Here is a 22,126-nt window from a genome sequence, read left to right as displayed (position 1 = left end):
CAGGGGAAAGTAATGAAGAGAAGAGGGAATCGATTAAGGGAAAAAAGTAAAAAAAAATAATAAAATAGCCGAGTTATCTGCAAAAATATAGTTTATATTGCCTTTGACTAAGAATATCCATTCCAGTTACTTGGATCCAGACTATTTCTGACCTCAGTCCGTGTCTCATATGTTCCACTTCTAAAAATATATTATTAAGAGTCCTTGAAAACTTTTCTTTATTCTTTCGTCAGATCCTGAATGTAAGGTAGGTACATATTCAAAATTTTACTCTGTCATATAACTTTCGCCACCTCGTGTCTGTAGCTGTAGCTTTCTTAGAACTGATGCAAATACATTAAGTTTATTCCATTTTCCTTCATCACTTCTGCCTGAGTTATCACTCAACGTCTCCTTGACACGTGACGTGGACGCTATATCCTTTTGAGTTCTAGGACTCCCCTGCAGTAGTGAATGATTCAGAAATGTCCTAGGAATTATTATATAAAATTTCATATTGTAATTCATTAATATAAAAATAATGTTTCAAAAAATATACGTATATTTTGAGTTATTTTTTTTTATATAGCTAAAATAAGCAATAAAATATTATAAGAGGATAATTTTACAACATCAGTTACTTACTTTAAACATTTAAATAATAATAAAGAGACCGTTTGGGATGTCAAAATACTATTATTTCCCAAGCGGTTATAGTTATTTACGTGATACCAAGACATAACAATGTTCTTTAAATTAGTTGTTTGTCTTACATACTGTTTGTCCGTGGTAATCCTCAGAACGATTGACCTGGTTTAAATGAAAATTTCATTGTATATTAGAGAAGTTTTTAGGGCAGCATAAAAATTTTACTAAAATTCTTTAATGTTCGTATTTTTACTCGTTAATAAAATGTGTATATGTCTATATATAATATAAAAATATTATTATTTCACCAAAGAAGACGTAGGCAAAAGCTTATCATGTAATAAAACGTAAAGATGAATTTATTAGACTGTTTTATCATTCTCTTAATTACAATTGAACGGATATTTATCCCAAATCATTGAAACCTACACTTCTCTAACAATAGCCTTATTTTTCTGATAGCATCACTCTTACACGACTATTTCAAGAACGCTCTAGTTATGTCATAGCTGTGGGAATCGCAATAGAAACCTCACTTTGCCTAATTTTATATTCAACGCAACCACGTCGTTCTAAGTCCAGACCAGAAGTCATCAAAAATTTATAGACTAAACATGTTTATTTTCCTCTGCACAAAAGCATCACTTTTAAGCATTGTCAATAATTGGAAATCTCAAATCAGTGAGTAAGTCGATAAGCATACCATTCTTGAAACTATGATTTATTTTTAATAATTAAAACAAAATGTTTTTGTAATAAAAATATTATGAGTAATACAATTTTTAAATAATATTTGGTAATACCCAATGATTTGCGTAATATTATTGATCCACATTAAACAAAATCTGGTTTTAACAAATAAGTGTGCTTTCTCACTAAATTGTGAATTAATGAGAGCTTGTGAAAGGGGGTTTCTGTCTCTGAATCGCGTTATTTTGAAGGCCACATTTCATACTAAATGAGTTAATTAAACATCTCGAGGTAGAATATTCTACATTCATAGGAGAAAAAAAAAAGAAAAATTATCATCACAACGGCAAATGTAGACAGATTTAAAAGATAGGATTTCAATAAATTATTTAGCTTTGTTCTCAATTTGTTACAATTCAAAGGCTGATTGCCAAAAGTATGAATTACATAAGTATGTCTACCGTTACGATGCTATAATTACGTCGCATTTTCACTAAAAACTGTACGTTTCTTTGTGTAATATATCACACATTTTGTTGAATACGTCGTCATTAACTCATTACTATATACCTATAAATTGATATGATGATTAAGAATTTCTCTTACAAAGTTTATATTTCAGAGGAAGGGATGAAATAAAAGACAAATATCCACTAAATTCATGTAATACAGATTAGGGCATTATCGTGTTTAATTAAGATTTCAAACACTACGTCTACATTGAATATAATTATAAGATTATGATAGATTTAACTTACGCAACTTTTTTTTTTAAACACTGATATTATAATTTAACGATACCATCGTTTGACATTGATTAAATTATATAGAAATTCTTAATTTAAAATCTTATTAAATATCAACCTCTTACCGTTACATTACTATGAAACAGTTGCTATTAAAAATGTCAAAGCTGTCAAATCTGACAGATATGACATTTAACTAATAGTGACCAGCTTAAGTGACATTGTAATAATAAAAGTTATCCTAAGTCTTATGACTGTATTTCGTAGTTTTGTTTTGAAATCATTAAATAAGCGCGCTCATTAAATTAATATAAAACAAAGCCTTTGATAAAATTATATTTACATAAAAACTTGATACGTTAAATTTAAATTGTCACTTAAAAATAAATAATAATCTTGTTGTAACAATGACTAAAAAAGGTATCCATTGCCCTCACAAAATACCTTAAGATGGTGATTTTAGTCATTGTTCCTATGTAAAAAAATATACCCTAAAAAAATTTACTTAATAATTAATATTAACAACCCAGTATTTGTTACACAATGCCGTCCTTAAATAAAACTTATAAAGTTCAAATATCGACCGCACTAAAAAAATATTCTTATAGAATAAAAAAAATAAATAAACAAAACATAAAAACTATAAACCCTAAAAAAAAAATTTATTAAAATAGAATAAGGTTTTAAAAAGTTTGTACTTCATAATCAACAAATAATTTTTAAAAACGGAACTTTTTAAATCATACATTTTATTCATAATTTAATTTGCAAACCATCAATAATCTACAGGTTTACTGACTGGGAATACAATTAGTCAGCACCTTATAGTGTTACACACTAATTCTTATGACATATGTAATAAATATGTGCTTAACAGCATCTGCAATGGTGTTTAATACAACAACATAACCTGACCTAACCTTATCTTAATCATCACCATATTTTATGAACCCATTGTTATAATAAACACCAATTTTACATTTTACACTAATTTACTGGAAACGCTTCATCTTGCGTTCCATTTTCTTGCGTTTCTTCTCATCCTGTTCAGTTTCCTGCGGTGCCTCCTGGAAGAACCACGGCCCCAGGAAGTTAACCCACACCAGCCAGAACACTCTTATTGGAAGGAGGAGCAGCAATAGCCAGAAGTATTCAGAAAACGCAGCAAGAATATGAGTGATAGAGGTTAGGATGACAACATCTTTGATGTGCCTGGAATTAATTAAATACAGGTTAAAAATAATTAAAACAGATACCTATCAATGAGAATATTATTTGAAGAAAAATATTGCTTAGTGTTGCCATAAGAATCACTTTAGAACAATGTAGTAGAGTTCATAAAAATTAATCACTGGTTGGAAAATCTATCGAAACTTCTTTCAGCTATGTTATACACTAGTTTTTATAAGCAAAAAATTCAAAAGATACAATGAGCCTAAATTTAATAGTACATTTAGTTTTTGATTCACATATAACTTTGTTTACTATTTATGTTCTCAAATATATGATGAATAAATTTTAGATTAGTATAACCAAAACATTTCTTGAACAATGGCTAAGCTAACAATATACTCAATGACTCCCTGTTTCATCCAATACTTGATTTGATGTCTTATAAATAAATAAAACATTAATTTGATTAAAAATGATTACTATTTAACATTAATAACATGTTGATTTTAATATTAAGAAAACTAAAGCAGTATTTAGAAATTTATTGTTCAGTAAAGTAATATGTCCATACTCTCCCATGCCCCCTTCCATATTCAGATCTAAGCCAGGATCTATGATCTGCTTTGTGTCGGTGAGATGTGGACGACTGATGTACAACATGCTCTGATAGCAAATTACATAGATGACCGTTACCAACACATTCATTAGCTGAAAAATTTGCGACAGGTTAAGTCATATCTAATGTAGAGGAATATGACAAAAAACTTTAACATTTGTTTAATTTTATAAACTTACAATCTTGCGGAATGTAGCAGATTCATAATTAAGGACAACAACATAGATGTTGAAGAAGAGTCCTGCACAAACAGCCATGTTGCGATAAAAACTGACTGTGGCTGCATTCTCAGTAAGTATCTGTTTGGCACCCTTGGTAGGTGCTTTACCTTTCTGTGGCTGAAAAGTTTGAGGTATTTTATAAATTATTTATCATAATCATTCTGACGTTGTCTTTACAATTTATTATGAGTGATTATTTAAGACATCATAGAGTTTTATGTGGGGCTCATTCATAAATCTGGCAAATTTCGCAATGCAATGCGCAAGTGTCCCCATTACGTTAGGGTGGAGTTTGCAATAGACGGCGATCGATACAACGACCGGTGCATAATTGCACACACCTTAATTACGATTTCAATTTTAATTACAGATTTTCAAAGTAGGAATCGACGTTAGGCCTATTAACGTTTCACAAAATGAAATACTCACCGGAGGCATTTTGATATATTCTGAAGAAAAAAAAGTAAAATAAAAAATAAAACGAGAATATCTTTAAACTAAACCTAATTTAATTCTTGTTTTATAACGATCCACCATAAAAAAATTGAGTGAATAATCACACACTATAATAAAATATTTTAATAAGAATAGAACATGAAGATGAGAAACTACGAAAATTGTTCAAATTGACATCTTTTCGCCCCCGCCACCTCTTATACATATCGATTATTGTTATGTCATTGATCCATGTGGCAAACGTTTGGAAACTCTTCATTCTGTTGATACTTAATACTTATTAGGACTAGTAAGCAATTTAATTTAGATTCTGATTTCAAAATTAAAAGTGATATATTACTTTTATACAAAAGGAGCATGGATGTCATTATTGCATAATACTAACATAATATAGAACTTGTAAAGTATAAATCGTAAAATTTGTTATGATAACATTGTTTAATAAAGTTATCTCTATTACCTAAAGTGAATTATAGTGGTTGAATTGTGGGACAGGAAGATTTTATTACATCATCAATAAATGCACAATTTCGTCAGTAAAATTTTATATTACTTGTATTATTAATAAAATAAATGTATATCAAACTAAAAATAATATATTATCGTTTCTTTGTAAGGAAACAATAAGAATTATTAAAATAATTTTAATTGAGTTTGTATTTGACATTATAGTTTATAATACACAGTTATGAACTTAGTACGTTCAAAGTTTAAATGTAGATAATATTTTTATATCGCAACTCGATAGCTGCTGACGGCCGCTGCCTGCTTGTTGACTGTCGAGTGAGAGAACGATTTGGTTTCGTGTTTATTGATTTTGAATGAAAAATTGCAAAATGCAAAACTGAGTAGAAATTGAAAATATTCATAATATCGGAGCAAGTAATTCGTAACACGATTGATTAAACTATGAAATTTGTTAAAGGCTTTGAGTTGAAGCCTTGACCCTCAATATAGATTGATTAAATTTTCAAGGAACATATCGGTATGTCGGTGTTTTGAACCTATATTTAATACGATTTTTTATGCTTTACTTATTTATAGTACAGTTTCATATTTATTAGTTTAAACTTGTAAGTAAAGGCAGTATGCGATGTTTTTATCTAATTTCATAATTTTCTAACCCCCAATCACGAATAACATAATTGTGTCATCAATTCGCGACACCCAAGCTAGTTCTTATTGGCAAAATTTGCAGCCTAGCGAATATAGAAGTGTGTAACTGTTGACAAAGTAGTCATAAAAATAATCGACACTTGCGATTTTATTGGACCTCTATATTTCATTAATTATAAGCAGTAGTAGTATATATTGTTAAGTCTAGGGAATTTTAATAAATAAAAAAATGTGTGCTTTTTATTTTTAATATACAATATTGTCTTAATTCATATAGAATATTAAAATGACATGTAAATGAAATTCCTATTGAATAGAGAGTGATAGTAATATATTTAACACATTTTACTGGAATATATATGTAGTTTCAGTAATAATTATTGTGTACAAATTATTGCTTCATTGTTTTGCGAATGTTCATTTGATACTACTGATTAGTTTGCCAATGCCAATGCCAATGCCGTAGATATTGGACAAATGACAAAATTACAAATTCTTAAACTATGAATTAGGAAAGGCTATAATTTATTTGGTCTATGATATGTGTGTATTTTTCTATTATAGATTTTATTTATATGTACCTGTGTTTATTGAACACATAAGTTTCATTATTAGTTTTTTGTATTGACACAGAATTCATTCTATTATAAATAAACTTTATTCATTTTAGTAATATTAATGAAAATACGTCAGTTTAAGTGAAAAATTTACATACAAATTATTGAATACTTACTTGTATTTCAGAGTCAAGATAAATGATACGAGAATTTTATGACAGTTCAGATGAAGATGAAATGGAAAGTCAGTTTCAGATAGATCCAGAATGTTTGGTTCTCACTCGACCAGCTAGGGACATGCATAATCGATGTTGCGGGGGAAAAGCTTGGTGTATTCGGGTATTATATTGAATTTATGAACATAATTAAAAAAAATTAAACTTATGAATTTATAAATAATAGTATTTATAATAAACAATTTTATTTTATAAACTACATAGACGATGATGATGATGATGATGATGATGATGATGATGATGATGGTCTAAATGGATTCTTTATTTTCACTAATAAAACTGTGTAGTAATTTTTGATGAATGCTAACATAGCTGTACATTATGCAGATTATCGTTAAGCATAACATAAAATGAGATTTAATTTGTTATTGTTTTGTTCTATCTTAATAGCCATTGTTTATGTGAAATTGCAATAAGCGATTGCATTATATAAATGTGCAAAAAAATAAACTCACCCCTTCTGTATGGATTGAAATGTAAAACTGTATATACAAATGTCACCTTATGTTATTGTAAACAGATAACATAGATGCTAATTTATTTTTTATTCCAGGATATATGTGGTATAATCTGTGCAATTCTAACATGGCTGCTGATCCTGTATGCGGAGTTTGTTGTTATGATGGTGATGCTTTTGCCTGGTGTATCAACTTATCCGTTGTACAGCTATGTAAACATCATCATCTTCCAAACCCTGGCATTCCTGGCTTTTGCCTCCCATTTGAGAACAATGTTCACAGATCCCGTAAGTAATTGTCGTCTGTTTTAATAAATAGTTATTATGAACTTAGAAGAAAGTGAAAAAAAATGTTTTTTTGAATAAAATAGTTGTATAATAAAACTTATTCATAATAAAAATTATAAACTGATTGATTTTAAAATACTAATATACAACTAGTAAAGTCAAAGGATATAATGGTATGAAAGGATTTTCATATATTTTAGGAAAATTAGTATCACAATGTTTCAACAATGTTTTTAAACACTTAATATTATTTTTTGTATACATTTTAAGCATTATGATAGGCTGACATTATTTGGTTTTAAATTGGAATAGTGGATTTGAATACGCTCAAAATTATTTTTTTCTATACTCTAACTAGATATTTGAGTGTGAAAATCATTAATTTGTGTTATTGTTGAAGGGTGCTGTACCAAAAGGCAATGCGACTAAGGAAATGATAAAACAAATGAGCTTCCGTGAGGGTCAGGTGATATTCAAGTGCACCAAATGCTGCAGCATCAAGCCCGAAAGGGCTCACCACTGTTCCGTATGTCAGAGATGTATCAGAAAGATGGATCACCACTGCCCCTGGGTCAACAACTGTGTTGGAGAGAACAATCAGAAATATTTTGTACTGTTCACCGTGAGTATATAATTATATGATATTATATTTACTGCTAACATCGAATAAGAGGCAATAGTGACTAGACTTAGTCAATAGTAGGTTAAAATTATGTGTAAAACTGTTCAGACATTTATGATTCTATAATGGCATGGTTTTTTTTGTCTTTATTCAACACGAATTAAGTCCTATAACGATTATAAAAAATCCCAATAAATAAAAAATTGTAGAAAATACTCTGATATCCGAAGACATTTAAAAAAAATTATATTCTTGGTTTTTATGACCATTTTTTCCAATGATGTAAAAAATTAAACTTTACTCATTGGTACATAACAACATGTTGTTTTCTCAATACATAACATAAAATACTACGTGCATACATAATAAAGTAAATAAAGATTTTATACATAAAGAATTGATAAGTATTGTAGTGATATAATTTTGTGAGTGCATTACCCCCATTATCCATTTTACATATCGAATACACGTGATTAGTCGATTAAGCTGACGGAAACGTCTAATCTCTGGACTGTTTGCGCTGAAACGTTGCCTTTGTTATAAATTGATAATGTATTTATATTTGAAGCCGAGTCAGTATTTCGATAGCTTCTTATTGACGTTCAAAATTATATTATTTAAAAAAATCGATTTCTCTGAAAATGTTATGCATTCGTTTTTAATCGACTTTATTTTTTATCGATTTTAATGATTTATATTAAACTTGGTGTAGCTACGTAATTTTTTATGTTGTTTTAAATGTATATTTGTGCGAAATTACACTTTTCGCTTTTCAAAGTTTATGTAGATAAAAAATAATCGTGTTTTCGTAATTCGTGAAATTTATGATATTAACGATTTTTTTTTTTTGGCTCGAATTTTAATAGCTAAATAAAAAAAAAATAAACAAGTCACTTACAATGATACTTTTGCGATTGGAACAAATGCCGGCTTTAAGGGCCAAAAGTGTTTGCAGCAATTAAAACTACTTAAAACAGAATTATCTTCATATTTAATTTTGCCGAAACAAATATTGTTAAATAAATTTAGTATATTTGCAAAATTTTTTTTTTTTCTGTGTTATTTTTTATATAACAATAAAAGTATTCTTTTAAATTATGTGTTAAATATATTTTACTAATACAAACACGATCATTCGTCACTCTTCGCTGTATTTATATGAGAAAAACTATTGGCTGCCTTAATTTAAATAATGATTAAGATATATGAAACAGAGTGATAGGATTGTCTGTCTGTTTGTCATAAGTCTACGCATATGCGTACACCATCAATGTTTGTCATTTATTTATTGTGGTAGGTTAAATTAAAATAAAATAAAAAATGATAGCAATAAAAAAAAATCGGAATAATCAGTGTAATAGTCTAGACTCTAATGCATACGCATTAAAAACGCATGTTTTACAAATTTTTAAACGATACTTATTTATTTATTTGCATGCTAATGTAACGTTTTATTCTACAGTCACATGTCTTGATATGTCGCATTCCAATAAACAAATTGGTACTAAATTAAAAGATTATTTTAATGTTTAAATTTTAAAAGTGCTTTTCACTCTCTTCTTGAAACAGACTCTTTTTGCTATTTCTTACTAATAATCTACTCTTCGCTCTACCAGAGACAAACGACCGTGATAAAACTCATATTTGTTGAACGGTGTTCCTTCCAGTTTTACATAGCCGCTATATCGATCCACTCGCTGACGCTGTCGGTGTACCAGTTCGTGACGTGCATAAGACACGAGTGGCGTGACTGCAGCACCTATTCGCCGCCGGCTACGGTTGTTCTGTTGCTGTTCCTAATAGCTGAGGCACTGCTGTTCGCGATCTTCACCGCCGTTATGCTCGGCACACAGCTGCACGCTATTTGGAACGATGAAACCGTAAGTTTTACCGTTTTCATAAATGGTTATAATAGTAAACAGTTTTAACAGGATTATGTTTACGCGTTAAGGATTTTATCATTATATAATATCTCATTTCGGATATAAGTAACGCTTCTAAGAAGTTTTTATGACGTAATTATTATATCTAGACTACTTCTTCAACTACTTTGTCAATTTCTTATGGGTTTTTTGGTTCAAAATTCAAATAGACTTAAATTTAAATTCAAACTGTGTTTATTTTTCTGATGTCTATATTTCACAAATAGTTTACATAATAGCAGTCCCAAGTGAGTATTCAAATTCAATTCATTCCATGAATTTCAATTCAAATATCGAAGAATTCGATGACAATATTACTTTACATCGTCGATCAGAACATAGAGATGCCTAAAAGATATTTTCCCCAGCATATCGATTATTGAAACTCAGCCGAGCACTTTATTTTACACGTACCCGGTTTTCGGTTGTAATGCGACATGCGATAGATAAAGACAACAAATTAAGGCTATGTATAAATATTGCTTTTATATGGAATAATATTTCAGGGTATCGAGCAATTGAAGAAGGAACAGGCCCGTTGGGTCCGGAAGTCAAGATGGAAGAGCATACAATCGGTATTCGGAAGATTCTCAATCCTATGGTTCTCGCCTTTCACACAACCGTCACCGAAAACTAAGCTCGAGAGCTATCTTTATAGCGTCTAAAATCGTTATAAATATTAAACAAATCAAACCTTTTTGTTAATAAGTAACATGCATTTAATTATGACAATCGTTATATGTATTCTATATTCGATTTTTTATTAATGTCAGTTTTATCACAGAGTAGGTTATATTATTTTTATTTTATTTTCAATATACTTCATTTTATATCGATGTTTATTTTTTTAAAATATATAGATATATTTTAATTAATTTGTAACTATCGAATAAATTAAGTCAGTACAGATGTACAGCTTGTTTTTATCGCAATAATAAAAATCAGCGATTACAATACAATGCATTCCGTAGGTTAGTATAAACGTGGCACTAACAAAAATAATATTTTTTATAACAATATTTAGTATGAATCACACCGTTCATCCTGTCATATGATTTATGTTGACATTTTAAAATTCGGCAGTTAGCTTTTAACAGTTAGTATAAAGTAAATATTAATAAATACACTAAAATTTTTATCATAATTGTAATTTTTTTACTCAATAATATTATTATGACAGAACTTGATTAATAATGAATACTCTTTTTTAAATCGCTGATTTGAATTTAGAATGCAAAGGAATCGACTTAATTTGAAAATGGAATGTTACGGTTTTAGATAATCTGTTCTTTAAAAAGGTCACAAATATTTTGTTTTTGTAATTTCTTTTTTTTTACAAACCTATTCTGTGGTAAATCTGTGTTTTCGGTATTTCAGTATTTCTTATATAATAAGTGCATCATTATATAGTTGTAAGTATTGGACCTATCAATGTAACGATTTCTAAAATTAACCTTCTAAGTATATATCGCGGCCTTTAAAATAATACAAAATTGACGTGAGTAATATATTTATATGAGAGTAATTGTAAACTAGTTTATTTAGAGAGCGATAGTTGTTCGTAATAGAAATAACTGTAACAGCTAAGCGACTGGCGGGAAAAAAAAAATCCAAAAAAATCCAAAAAAAAATTACAAAATCATTCAAAGCGAATGAAAGATTTTTTTTTAAACATATTCGCTTTCAGTACGAAACAATTTTCTAACTTGCATATCGCAGCCTAAGACTCGATTGAAAAAGTTCAAATCACAAAATTATAATAAGCATTTATTATAGATGTAAGTGTTTTAATGCTTCATATAATAATTTTATATGTATATCAATGTTGTAAGTGTAATGAACAAAGAAAGATCTCTTGGATTTTAAGATCTATTTATTTTCACTTGTTATATAAATCCCATTTACATATAAAATTAATTCGTCCTATGACGTTTTGGTTTTCGCGGGATATTTTATGCTATATAAGAATTTTTTGTGGCTATAATTTTCATTCATATACATATATATATATTAATCTCATTAATTAATTTATTTGATGCTATTTATAATTGATACAAATTCTTTGTAATATTATATATATATATGTTTATTTATATATATATATATATATATTTTTATATATGTGTTTTTCTATTAATATAGAATGTAGGATGTGATGAATTTTTCACCTCAATTAGGATATTAAATGCTATTTATGAATAAATAGCTTCTTTAGTGAGATGCTGTCGTTTAAATGAAGAAATTGGTGATGATAATTAATTTATTAAATGTTAGGTAATAAAGTGAATGAATTAACTTTAGTATTATATACTTATAGCAATTTTTTAAATTAATATTATATAATGGAATTGATGTGATGTCAACGGGATAATGGAATATGAAAAATTGGATGTATAAAATGGTTTGATGTCTCGGTGGTAATTTTGAATGTTAACGGAGAAGAATTTTGTGAGAGTAAAGTAAGAGTTTGGTCATAAATTAGTATAAGATATGAATTAAATTGATAATAAAGACTCAATATTATGAAACACCAGCGGCAATACTTCAGGATATTAAAACAACTTTATAATTTTTAACGTCTTAGGATTTTTATTACAATATAAGCTTAAATAGGATACAATATACTCATTATACATTATACAACTATCACTACAGTTGTAAGATGTAGCTTACAACTATGGTTTATTTAATAAAAAAAATTATGGTACATACAACTGATCGTTCAAGTCCCTAGAAATAGGTATTTCGTGATATAGGATGACCTTGAATTTGTCAAATCTAATGATGCAATAATTATTATTAGGTTCTTTATGTTATTCCAATAATATATTTTGTATATACGGTGTTTATATAAATAATACGATATATATTTTTTTTCTAATAATTGTGATAATTCATTTAATAAATAAGGCTCGGTTCACATTAATGTATGTTTTATAGTGTAATATCAAGCGTCCTCTTAAAATATATTTCCTTCATGATCATATAAATTATTATATCATGTTAAATTAACATTCCATTATAATTGTTTGATTTTATTATCATCAAATGTTGTAATGTTGGTAACTAAAATTATATATTTTCACACAGCTGATTGCAAATAGACATGATTCAATAGGGTTACCACCTTGAAGTATAATGTGTTATTTACAACACTGATCTGGACCTAATATGTTACATCTCAAGATTAAGATACAATTAATATCTTAATGGCATATATAAAATTTTGATAAAGTTTTTTCAGTTTATAAATAGTATTTATTTAACATCATACAATAAAATATAAAATTATATTCCATTCGAATGAACGTATTCATTTTTTTTTTTGTTTTTGGCCAAGTACATTTTTGATATTTAAATACATTTTGAGACTTAATGATATACATGATTCACGCATACTGACGATAATTGTAGCCTTTATAAAGCCTTGTAAACAGTATTACATCATATAAGTACCGGCAAATTATTATTTTATATATAATTTATTAACATTTTAATATAAGTGTAGGGGATGTAATGAATAATTCGTGTCAGATGATACGTTTAAATGAGGTTTTAATTGGTTGGCCTATAGTCGGTCTCAGCTTTTTGGGTTATCAATAACATTATGATATTTTATAATGTTATTGTTTCCTTTTAGTTCTTAATGGGATTTCTTAGTTTTGCGTCTATGATATTATATAGTATTTTTTTTTACTGTTACAGAATTTAGCAAAGTATGAGCTTGCGTGATTTATCTATGTGGATGGATGGTATAACTTGTTAGATCGGGGATACCGTCGGTGTCTGTGTTAATTAAGGAACTAGTACTAAATTCATTGTTGTCGAAAACATTTCCTAGGTGTCGTGATTGTAGCATAAGTCTCATAAAATTTTGATTAGGTTGACGTGAGCAAAGTCAAAAACATAAGTTCGTCACAAAATGTATGTCATCTAAAATAATTTAGTTTTAAGTGAACGGTCTGAAATTTTATTTTTTCTCATCGTTTATATATAAAAATATTAGAAAAATGAAATTGTATATTTTGTCATTAATAAAAATAATATCTTAATTTTTGTTTCATGTATACTTCTTCGGGTAAATACAATTATTAAAAAATAAAATATTAGTTTTTTATTTATCAAAGTAACCATTTTCTAATGATCCTATCAAAACGACTACTCTATTAAATTCTCATTTAAAATTCATACATAATTTTTGGAATGAATTCCTATTTAGGTTATAGTTACTTTATATAATATATTATTTGAGTAAATAACGATGATTAATATAAACGCAAATAGAAAAGTGCTCTTAAAGCAATAGAATAAAAATTTTCTTTTACGTCTTTATAATAATGACGCTAACCGCTATCGAAAGCCACTTTCACTAAATGAGAAACAATGTTTGTGTTAAACGTACGAAGTGACTTCACTCACAGCGCGTTAGATCACTCGAGTGTATAGAAAGTATTACGTTTAGGAGCATCTCGTAAGTTTTAGCGCTAGTTCAGCCTCAAGGTGACCGAGTACGCGAACCTGTCCCATAAGGTTACGCAACCACAACACTGAGCTCACTTCCTCTGCATCTGCAACCGTCACGGTACGTCGCATTATATTTGTGTTATATTTAATTTCGATATATACATATTACAGAATACTTTGACTTGTAGATGTTGCGTGTGCTGTGTTTATTGATTGTGATAGCGACATCTATGTGCCGGCCTTACGATCCAGAGGATAGCGAACTGAAGACGGTGCTTCCATCTAGCGGGGAGTTCGAGGCTTTCTATCCGCGTCAAAGTCACGGCATCCCGAACGGTTCTTCGCGACCAGCACACGGCCACGGCAGTTTCTACAAACATCGCAATCCAGCTCTTGTGGATGTCAAAAATGCACCAGCTTACGGCTTCAGATTCGATGGCATGAGACGTTTTAATTTTGACGATGAGGAATAGTAATTTTCTAATATATATTTTCATATATTTCACTTCTTTTATTTGTCTTTTCCCTAATATATTTTACGGATCTAAATACTGAGTTTCCTTGTCTCGGTAGTTTGATTACCAGAATAATATATAATAAACTGCTGTTTTATCACGTATGGTCTTGAAGTTATTTATGATTAAGAATAATATAAATATGTATATTTATTGAATTAACAGCCACACATTCGCGTTGTATCATTCATTACCTTGGAATTATTTTTTATAATTGTTTTGATTAATGATGTCTGAACAGTCGTGAATTAAAAATATATACATAAACATAACTAACTATTTTCAAGGTAGGAATAGTAAAAACCTTGCAACCGAATAAAATATCTTTGAAAGTTTTATCACATATCATTAACATTTCAACCCGTTTATAAATTTATTTATTATAAAAAATGTACACGAATTCACGTGAACAATTAGTTTTCTTTATATTAAGAAAAAATTTAAACACATTTTCTTGCAATACGTACATATATGAGTTGGTAGGAAACGAAATATATTTTGTACGTTAAACGAAAAGATCACAAAACGTTTTATAAGTAGTAAAACGTTTTGCGATGATGAAAAATTAAAAGGTATTAATTAATATAAATTGTTTTCCTACGAAGGGCTAAGTATTTTTTTACTTATATAGATTGTCTTACTTATACAGATGAGACTTAAAGAGGAGGCTCAGGGAGGAAATGTATAATAAAAATTTAAAAATACAACTTTGAACTGTAAACAAGTAACCAATTTTATAAAACAACAAGAGTGAAGGATCGAAAAAATTTTAAACAATTTTTGAAAGAATTATTTTTTCATTGCCTGAATTTTTTTTCATTACCTGCCCTGTTTCAATTAATATATTTTTTTAGAGCTTAATTTTAAATATTTAGTTCTATACTAGGAATTTAATTATAAAGTGATTTTTTTTATATCTCGAATTATCAATGTGAAATAAAGAGTTTTAAAATTTGCCGTTTGTGATAATATAATAATTATTGCATATTGTTCATTTTACACACGAACCGTTTCCTGTTTCTCATTCAATAACCCACTTAAATATAATAATGTTCGAATATTTATAATTGTTTAACCATTAACCCTTTCTGTGAAGTGTGACTATGCAAAGTTGGGTTAAACAAGGAATTTTCATAAGGGTAAACGAGATGGCGTTGCATCCGGTTGATTCACTTCTACAACGCGGTAGAGAAATTTATTAAGTTCATTTAGGACATCCTCGCTAAGTATGTAAATTAGGGTTCATCAGCCACATAGCTCCACTGAATTTTTGAAAGCATCAAGCAAGCCAAGGTAAAAAGAGCAAAAACATACTCCAGAAAAAGAAGAAAATAATAAGGAGAATTTATAGACGTCAATGAAGACGGTCTGGTGAAAGTCACTGGAGCCTGCTGGCACCGTTTAGCACAGGATTATCCAACGTGAAGATGTATTTGAGGAGGCCTATGACCAGCCCATGACTAGCCTATGACCAGCCTATGACCATATTCAGGGTATTGGCTGATAGATAGATTGAAAAGGTCTTACAGAATTTCCGTGGAAGCAATATTTTTAGTTTTTTTACTATTTGAATAGTATGTATGAGTATGAAGCCAGAATGAAGAGGTTAGAGGGAGATCCGACACGGGTGCGAGCAACATATAGTTGTCCATGAGAGAAGCAATCTTCTATTAAATCAACACCTGTTTGCCCTTGTGATTTATTTATCGTCATAGCAAAGGAAACTTTCAGAGCAAATTGAAGGCGTTTAAATTCAACTCGAAGATCATTTGGTATTAAGGGAATGCGAAGGACGAACACCGTTTCTCCTCTTTGCCTTGTCACAATTTTGGCGGTTTTAGATTATGCAACAACATTTCTTAACCCTACTCCTTGGAAACGTCATAGAAACTGTCAAATAAAAAGGGACTATTTAATTTGTGGGTATACTGTAAAAATTTTTTTTAATCAATTTGTCATTGTTGTCTTTCTAAGCGACAGTGAATAATTTTAAATTAGCTAATGAATGAATTTATTAACGAATTATGGAAAATTATAGCTGTGAGTTCTGTACTGGTGATGTGTGTTTAACGAAATTAATTACGAGTACATTTTCAATGTTGTCTGATGATAATATTAAAATGATTATAAAGACAAGGTGTGTGGCCAGTTTAGATTTTACTAAAAAAAGTAATGTTATGCGTTTTAATAAAAAATATACTAATAGTTATAATTAGCTAGCAGGTTGTGTGCACACAAATAAATTACAGATTTTGTTTTTCTTTAAATCATTTTCATAAAGCGGTGATGAACAGCTCGTAATCGTTTTAAGGTACTTTCGTAGATCAGAGGTATTTGATAGATTTATAAAATATATAGATGTTAGTTCAAAGAAGAATATTATAAAAGTTTTAGAGGAGAAATTATGATGAAAATTTTTAATTTTTTATAACATGTTCTGCTTACCCTACCCCAATCTTTGAACAGGCCTTGCTCAACGAAATTTTCACTCAATAAAATAATACATCATTTTTTAAAATTAAAATATAGAAGTTTAAATGTGAGTTTCCCTTTAAAATAAAATGTCTATTGTAAGATAGAGTAGAAAGGACTAAAGAAGTGAGATTTTATTTCTTCGGTGCTTATCACATATCGGATCCATTCTTTAACATAGTTTGTTGTGACTTACTTTTTCTAATTTGAAATTTTATAAAATATATTTTTTTGTCTTTTGTTTAATTTTTTCGGTACTTATGACGTATCGGATCTATTCTTTAACATAGTTTGTTTTGACTTACTTTTTCAAATTTGAAAAAGATTATAAAATATATTTTTTTGTCTTTTGTTTAATTTTTTCGGTACTTATGACGTATCGGATCTATTCTTTAACATAGTTTGTTATGACTTACTTTTTCAAATTTGAAAAAGATTATAAAATATATTTTTTTGTCTTTTGTTTAATTTTTTCGGTACTTATGACGTATCGGATCTATTCTTTAACATAGTTTGTTATGACTTACTTTTTCTAATTTGAAATTTTATAAAATATATTTTTTTGTCTTTTTTTAAATTTCTTCGGTACTTATCACATATCGGATCTATTCTTTAACATAGTTTGTTATGACTTACTTTTTCTAATTTGAAATTTTATTAAATATATTTTTTTGTCTTTTGTTTAATTTTTTCGGTACTTATGACGTATCGGATCTATTCTTTAACATAGTTTGTTATGACTTACTTTTTCTAATTTGAAAAAGATTATAAAATATATTTTTTTGTCTTTTTTTTAATTTTTTCGGTACTTATGACGTATCGGATCTATTCTTTAACAAAGTTTGTTATGACTTACTTTTTCAAATTTGAAAAAGATTATAAAATATATTTTTTTGTCTTTTGTTTAATTTTTTCGGTACTTATGACGTATCGGATCTATTCTTTAACATAGTTTGTTATGACTTACTTTTTCTAATTTGAAATTTTATAAAATATATTTTTTTGTCTTTTGTTTAATTTTTTCGGTACTTATGACGTATCGGATCTATTCTTTAACATAGTTTGTTATGACTTACTTTTTCTAATTTGAAATTTTATAAAATATATTTTTTTGTCTTTTGTTTAATTTTTTCGGTACTTATGACGTATCGGATCTATTCTTTAACATAGTTTGTTATGACTTACTTTTTCTAATTTGAAATTTTATAAAATATATTTTTTTGTCTTTTGTTTAATTTTTTCGGTACTTATGACGTATCGGATCTATTCTTTAACATAGTTTGTTATGACTTACTTTTTCAAATTTGAAAAAGATTATAAAATATATTTTTTTGTCTTTTGTTTAATTTTTTCGGTACTTATGACGTATCGGATCTATTCTTTAACATAGTTTGTTATGACTTACTTTTTCTAATTTGAAATTTTATAAAATATATTTTTTTGTCTTTTGTTTAATTTTTTCGGTACTTATGACGTATCGGATCTATTCTTTAACATAGTTTGTTATGACTTACTTTTTCTAATTTGAAATTTTATAAAATATATTTTTTTGTCTTTTTTTAAATTTCTTCGGTACTTATCACATATCGGATCTATTCTTTAACATAGTTTGTTATGACTTACTTTTTCTAATTTGAAATTTTATTAAATATATTTTTTTGTCTTTTGTTTAATTTTTTCGGTACTTATGACGTATCGGATCTATTCTTTAACATAGTTTGTTATGACTTACTTTTTCTAATTTGAAATTTTATAAAATATATTTTTTTGTCTTTTGTTTAATTTTTTCGGTACTTATGACGTATCGGATCTATTCTTTAACATAGTTTGTTATGACTTACTTTTTCAAATTTGAAAAAGATTATAAAATATATTTTTTTGTCTTTTGTTTAATTTTTTCGGTACTTATGACGTATCGGATCTATTCTTTAACATAGTTTGTTATGACTTACTTTTTCTAATTTGAAATTTTATAAAATATATTTTTTTGTCTTTTGTTTAATTTTTTCGGTACTTATGACGTATCGGATCTATTCTTTAACATAGTTTGTTATGACTTACTTTTTCTAATTTGAAATTTTATAAAATATATTTTTTTGTCTTTTTTTAAATTTCTTCGGTACTTATCACATATCGGATCCATTCTTTAACATAGTTTGTTATGACTTACTTTTTCTAATTTGAAATTTTATAAAATATATTTTTTTGTCTTTTGTTTAATTTTTTCGGTACTTATGACGTATCGGATCTATTCTTTAACATAGTTTGTTATGACTTACTTTTTCTAATTTGAAATTTTATAAAATATATTTTTTTGTCTTTTTTTAAATTTTTTCGGTACTTATGACGTATCGGATCTATTCTTTAACATAGTTTGTTATGACTTACCTTTTCTAATTTGAAATTTTATTAAATATATTTTTTTGTCTTTTTGTAAATTTCTTCGGTACTTATCACATATCGGATCTATTCTTTAACAAAGTTTGTTATGACTTACTTTTTCTAATTTGAAATTTTATAAAATATATTTTTTTGTCTTTTGTTTAATTTTTTCGGTACTTATGACGTATCGGATCTATTCTTTAACATAGTTTGTTATGACTTACTTTTTCAAATTTGAAAAAGATTATAAAATATATTTTTTTGTCTTTTGTTTAATTTTTTCGGTACTTATGACGTATCGGATCTATTCTTTAACATAGTTTGTTATGACTTACCTTTTCTAATTTGAAATTTTATAAAATTTATTTTTTTGTCTTTTTTTAAATTTCTTCGGTACTTATCACATATCGGATCTATTCTTTAACATAGTTTGTTATGACTTACTTTTTCAAATTTGCAAAAGATTATAAAATATATTTTTTTGTCTTTTTTTTAATTTTTTCGGTACTTATGACGTATCGGATCTATTCTTTAACATAGTTTGTTATGACTTACCTTTTCTAATTTGAAATTTTATAAAATATATTTTTTTGTCTTTTTTTAAATTTCTTCGGTACTTATCACATATCGGATCCATTCTTTAACATAGTTTGTTATGACTTACTTTTTCTAATTTGAAATTTTATAAAATATATTTTTTTGTCTTTTGTTTAATTTTTTCGGTACTTATGACGTATCGGATCTATTCTTTAACATAGTTTGTTATGACTTACTTTTTCAAATTTGAAAAAGATTATAAAATATATTTTTTTGTCTTTTGTTTAATTTTTTCGGTACTTATGACGTATCGGATCTATTCTTTAACTTAGTTTGTTATGACTTACTTTTTCAAATTTGAAAAAGATTATAAAATATATTTTTTTGTCTTTTGTTTAATTTTTTCGGTACTTATGACGTATCGGATCTATTCTTTAACATAGTTTGTTATGACTTACTTTTTCTAATTTGAAAAAGATTATAAAATATATTTTTTTGTCTTTTTTTTAATTTTTTCGGTACTTATGACGTATCGGATCTATTCTTTAACAAAGTTTGTTATGACTTACTTTTTCAAATTTGAAAAAGATTATAAAATATATTTTTTTGTCTTTTGTTTAATTTTTTCGGTACTTATGACGTATCGGATCTATTCTTTAACATAGTTTGTTATGACTTACTTTTTCTAATTTGAAATTTTATAAAATATATTTTTTTTACTTTTGTTTAATTTTTTCGGTACTTATGACGTATCGGATCTATTCTTTAACATAGTTTGTTATGACTTACTTTTTCTAATTTGAAATTTTATAAAATATATTTTTTTGTCTTTTGTTTAATTTTTTCGGTACTTATGACGTATCGGATCTATTCTTTAACATAGTTTGTTATGACTTACTTTTTCTAATTTGAAATTTTATAAAATATATTTTTTTGTCTTTTTTTTAATTTTTTCGGTACTTATGACGTATCGGATCTATTCTTTAACATAGTTTGTTATGACTTACCTTTTCTAATTTGAAATTTTATAAAATATATTTTTTTGTCTTTTTTTAAATTTCTTCGGTACTTATCACATATCGGATCCATTCTTTAACATAGTTTGTTATGACTTACTTTTTCTAATTTGAAATTTTATAAAATATATTTTTTTGTCTTTTGTTTAATTTTTTCGGTACTTATGACGTATCGGATCTATTCTTTAACATAGTTTGTTATGACTTACTTTTTCTAATTTGAAATTTTATAAAATATATTTTTTTGTCTTTTTTTAAATTTCTTCGGTACTTATCACATATCGGATCTATTCTTTAACATAGTTTGTTATGACTTACTTTTTCTAATTTGAAATTTTATTAAATATATTTTTTTGTCTTTTGTTTAATTTTTTCGGTACTTATGACGTATCGGATCTATTCTTTAACATAGTTTGTTATGACTTACCTTTTCTAATTTGAAATTTTATTAAATATATTTTTTTGTCTTTTTTTAAATTTCTTCGGTACTTATCACATATCGGATCTATTCTTTAACATAGTTTGTTATGACTTACTTTTTCTAATTTGAAATTTTATTAAATATATTTTTTTGTCTTTTTTTAAATTTCTTCGGTACTTATCACATATCGGATCTATTCTTTAACATAGTTTGTTATGACTTACTTTTTCTAATTTGAAATTTTATAAAATATATTTTTTTGTCTTTTTTTAAATTTCTTCGGTACTTATCACATATCGGATCTATTCTTTAACATAGTTTGTTATGACTTACTTTTTCTAATTTGAAATTTTATTAAATATATTTTTTTGTCTTTTGTTTAATTTTTTCGGTACTTATGACGTATCGGATCTATTCTTTAACATACTTTGTTATGACTTACCTTTTCTAATTTGAAATTTTATAAAATATATTTTTTTGTCTTTTTTTAAATTTCTTCGGTACTTATCACATATCGGATCTATTCTTTAACATAGTTTGTTATGACTTACTTTTTCTAATTTGAAATTGTATAAAATATATTTTTTCTTAG

At 27.1% G+C, this 22,126-nt stretch overlaps 3 protein-coding genes across 3 annotated transcripts; 2 read left to right on the top strand and 1 right to left on the bottom strand.

The window, feature by feature from the left end:
• Positions 1-1,966: 1,966 nt before the first annotated feature.
• LOC116777515 (transmembrane protein 208) lies at positions 1,967-4,737 on the bottom strand. The gene is made up of 4 exons (XM_032671115.2): positions 4,503-4,737; positions 4,032-4,190; positions 3,808-3,944; positions 1,967-3,275 (listed from the first exon to the last, which is right to left on the bottom strand). Exons 1-4 carry the CDS (start codon positions 4,509-4,511, stop codon positions 3,056-3,058), a joined length of 525 nt encoding a protein of 174 aa, XP_032527006.1. The 5' UTR covers positions 4,512-4,737; the 3' UTR covers positions 1,967-3,055.
• A 539-nt stretch (positions 4,738-5,276) lies between these two features.
• LOC116777514 (palmitoyltransferase ZDHHC3) lies at positions 5,277-13,831 on the top strand. The gene is made up of 6 exons (XM_032671114.2): positions 5,277-5,514; positions 6,390-6,541; positions 6,992-7,183; positions 7,584-7,805; positions 9,473-9,685; positions 10,234-13,831. Exons 2-6 carry the CDS (start codon positions 6,401-6,403, stop codon positions 10,390-10,392), a joined length of 927 nt encoding a protein of 308 aa, XP_032527005.1. The 5' UTR covers positions 5,277-5,514; positions 6,390-6,400; the 3' UTR covers positions 10,393-13,831.
• Positions 13,832-14,093: 262 nt separating this feature from the next.
• Positions 14,094-14,691, top strand: LOC116777608 (uncharacterized). The gene is made up of 2 exons (XM_032671255.2): positions 14,094-14,309; positions 14,380-14,691. The coding sequence occupies exon 2, from the start codon at positions 14,380-14,382 to the stop codon at positions 14,662-14,664; it is 285 nt and encodes a 94-aa protein (XP_032527146.1). The 5' UTR covers positions 14,094-14,309; the 3' UTR covers positions 14,665-14,691.
• Positions 14,692-22,126: the final 7,435 nt, after the last annotated feature.

The sequence above is a fragment of the Danaus plexippus genome, chromosome Z (genome assembly GCF_018135715.1).
Source record: "Danaus plexippus chromosome Z, MEX_DaPlex, whole genome shotgun sequence".
In the NCBI taxonomy this organism is placed as follows: Eukaryota; Metazoa; Arthropoda; class Insecta; order Lepidoptera; family Nymphalidae; genus Danaus; species Danaus plexippus.
Note: the sequence above shows the minus strand (reverse complement) of the source record. Positions and strands in the feature narration are given on the sequence as shown.

Excerpts from the sequence above, each read along its gene's own strand:
- LOC116777515 (XM_032671115.2), bottom strand. Across the intron at positions 3,945-4,031 it reads CTGCTACATTCCGCAAGATT|CTAATGAATGTGTTGGTAAC; the intron begins GTAAGTTTATAA and ends CAAATTTTTCAG. Across the intron at positions 3,276-3,807 it reads ATGGAAGGGGGCATGGGAGA|GCACATCAAAGATGTTGTCA; the intron begins GTATGGACATAT and ends AATTAATTCCAG.
- LOC116777608 (XM_032671255.2), top strand. The coding sequence starts at position 14,380 with ATGTTGCGTGTGCTGTGTTTATTGATTGTGATAGCGACATCTATGTGC.
- LOC116777514 (XM_032671114.2), top strand. The coding sequence starts at position 6,401 with ATGATACGAGAATTTTATGACAGTTCAGATGAAGATGAAATGGAAAGT. Across the intron at positions 7,184-7,583 it reads GAACAATGTTCACAGATCCC|GGTGCTGTACCAAAAGGCAA; the intron begins GTAAGTAATTGT and ends TTATTGTTGAAG. Across the intron at positions 9,686-10,233 it reads CTATTTGGAACGATGAAACC|GGTATCGAGCAATTGAAGAA; the intron begins GTAAGTTTTACC and ends ATAATATTTCAG.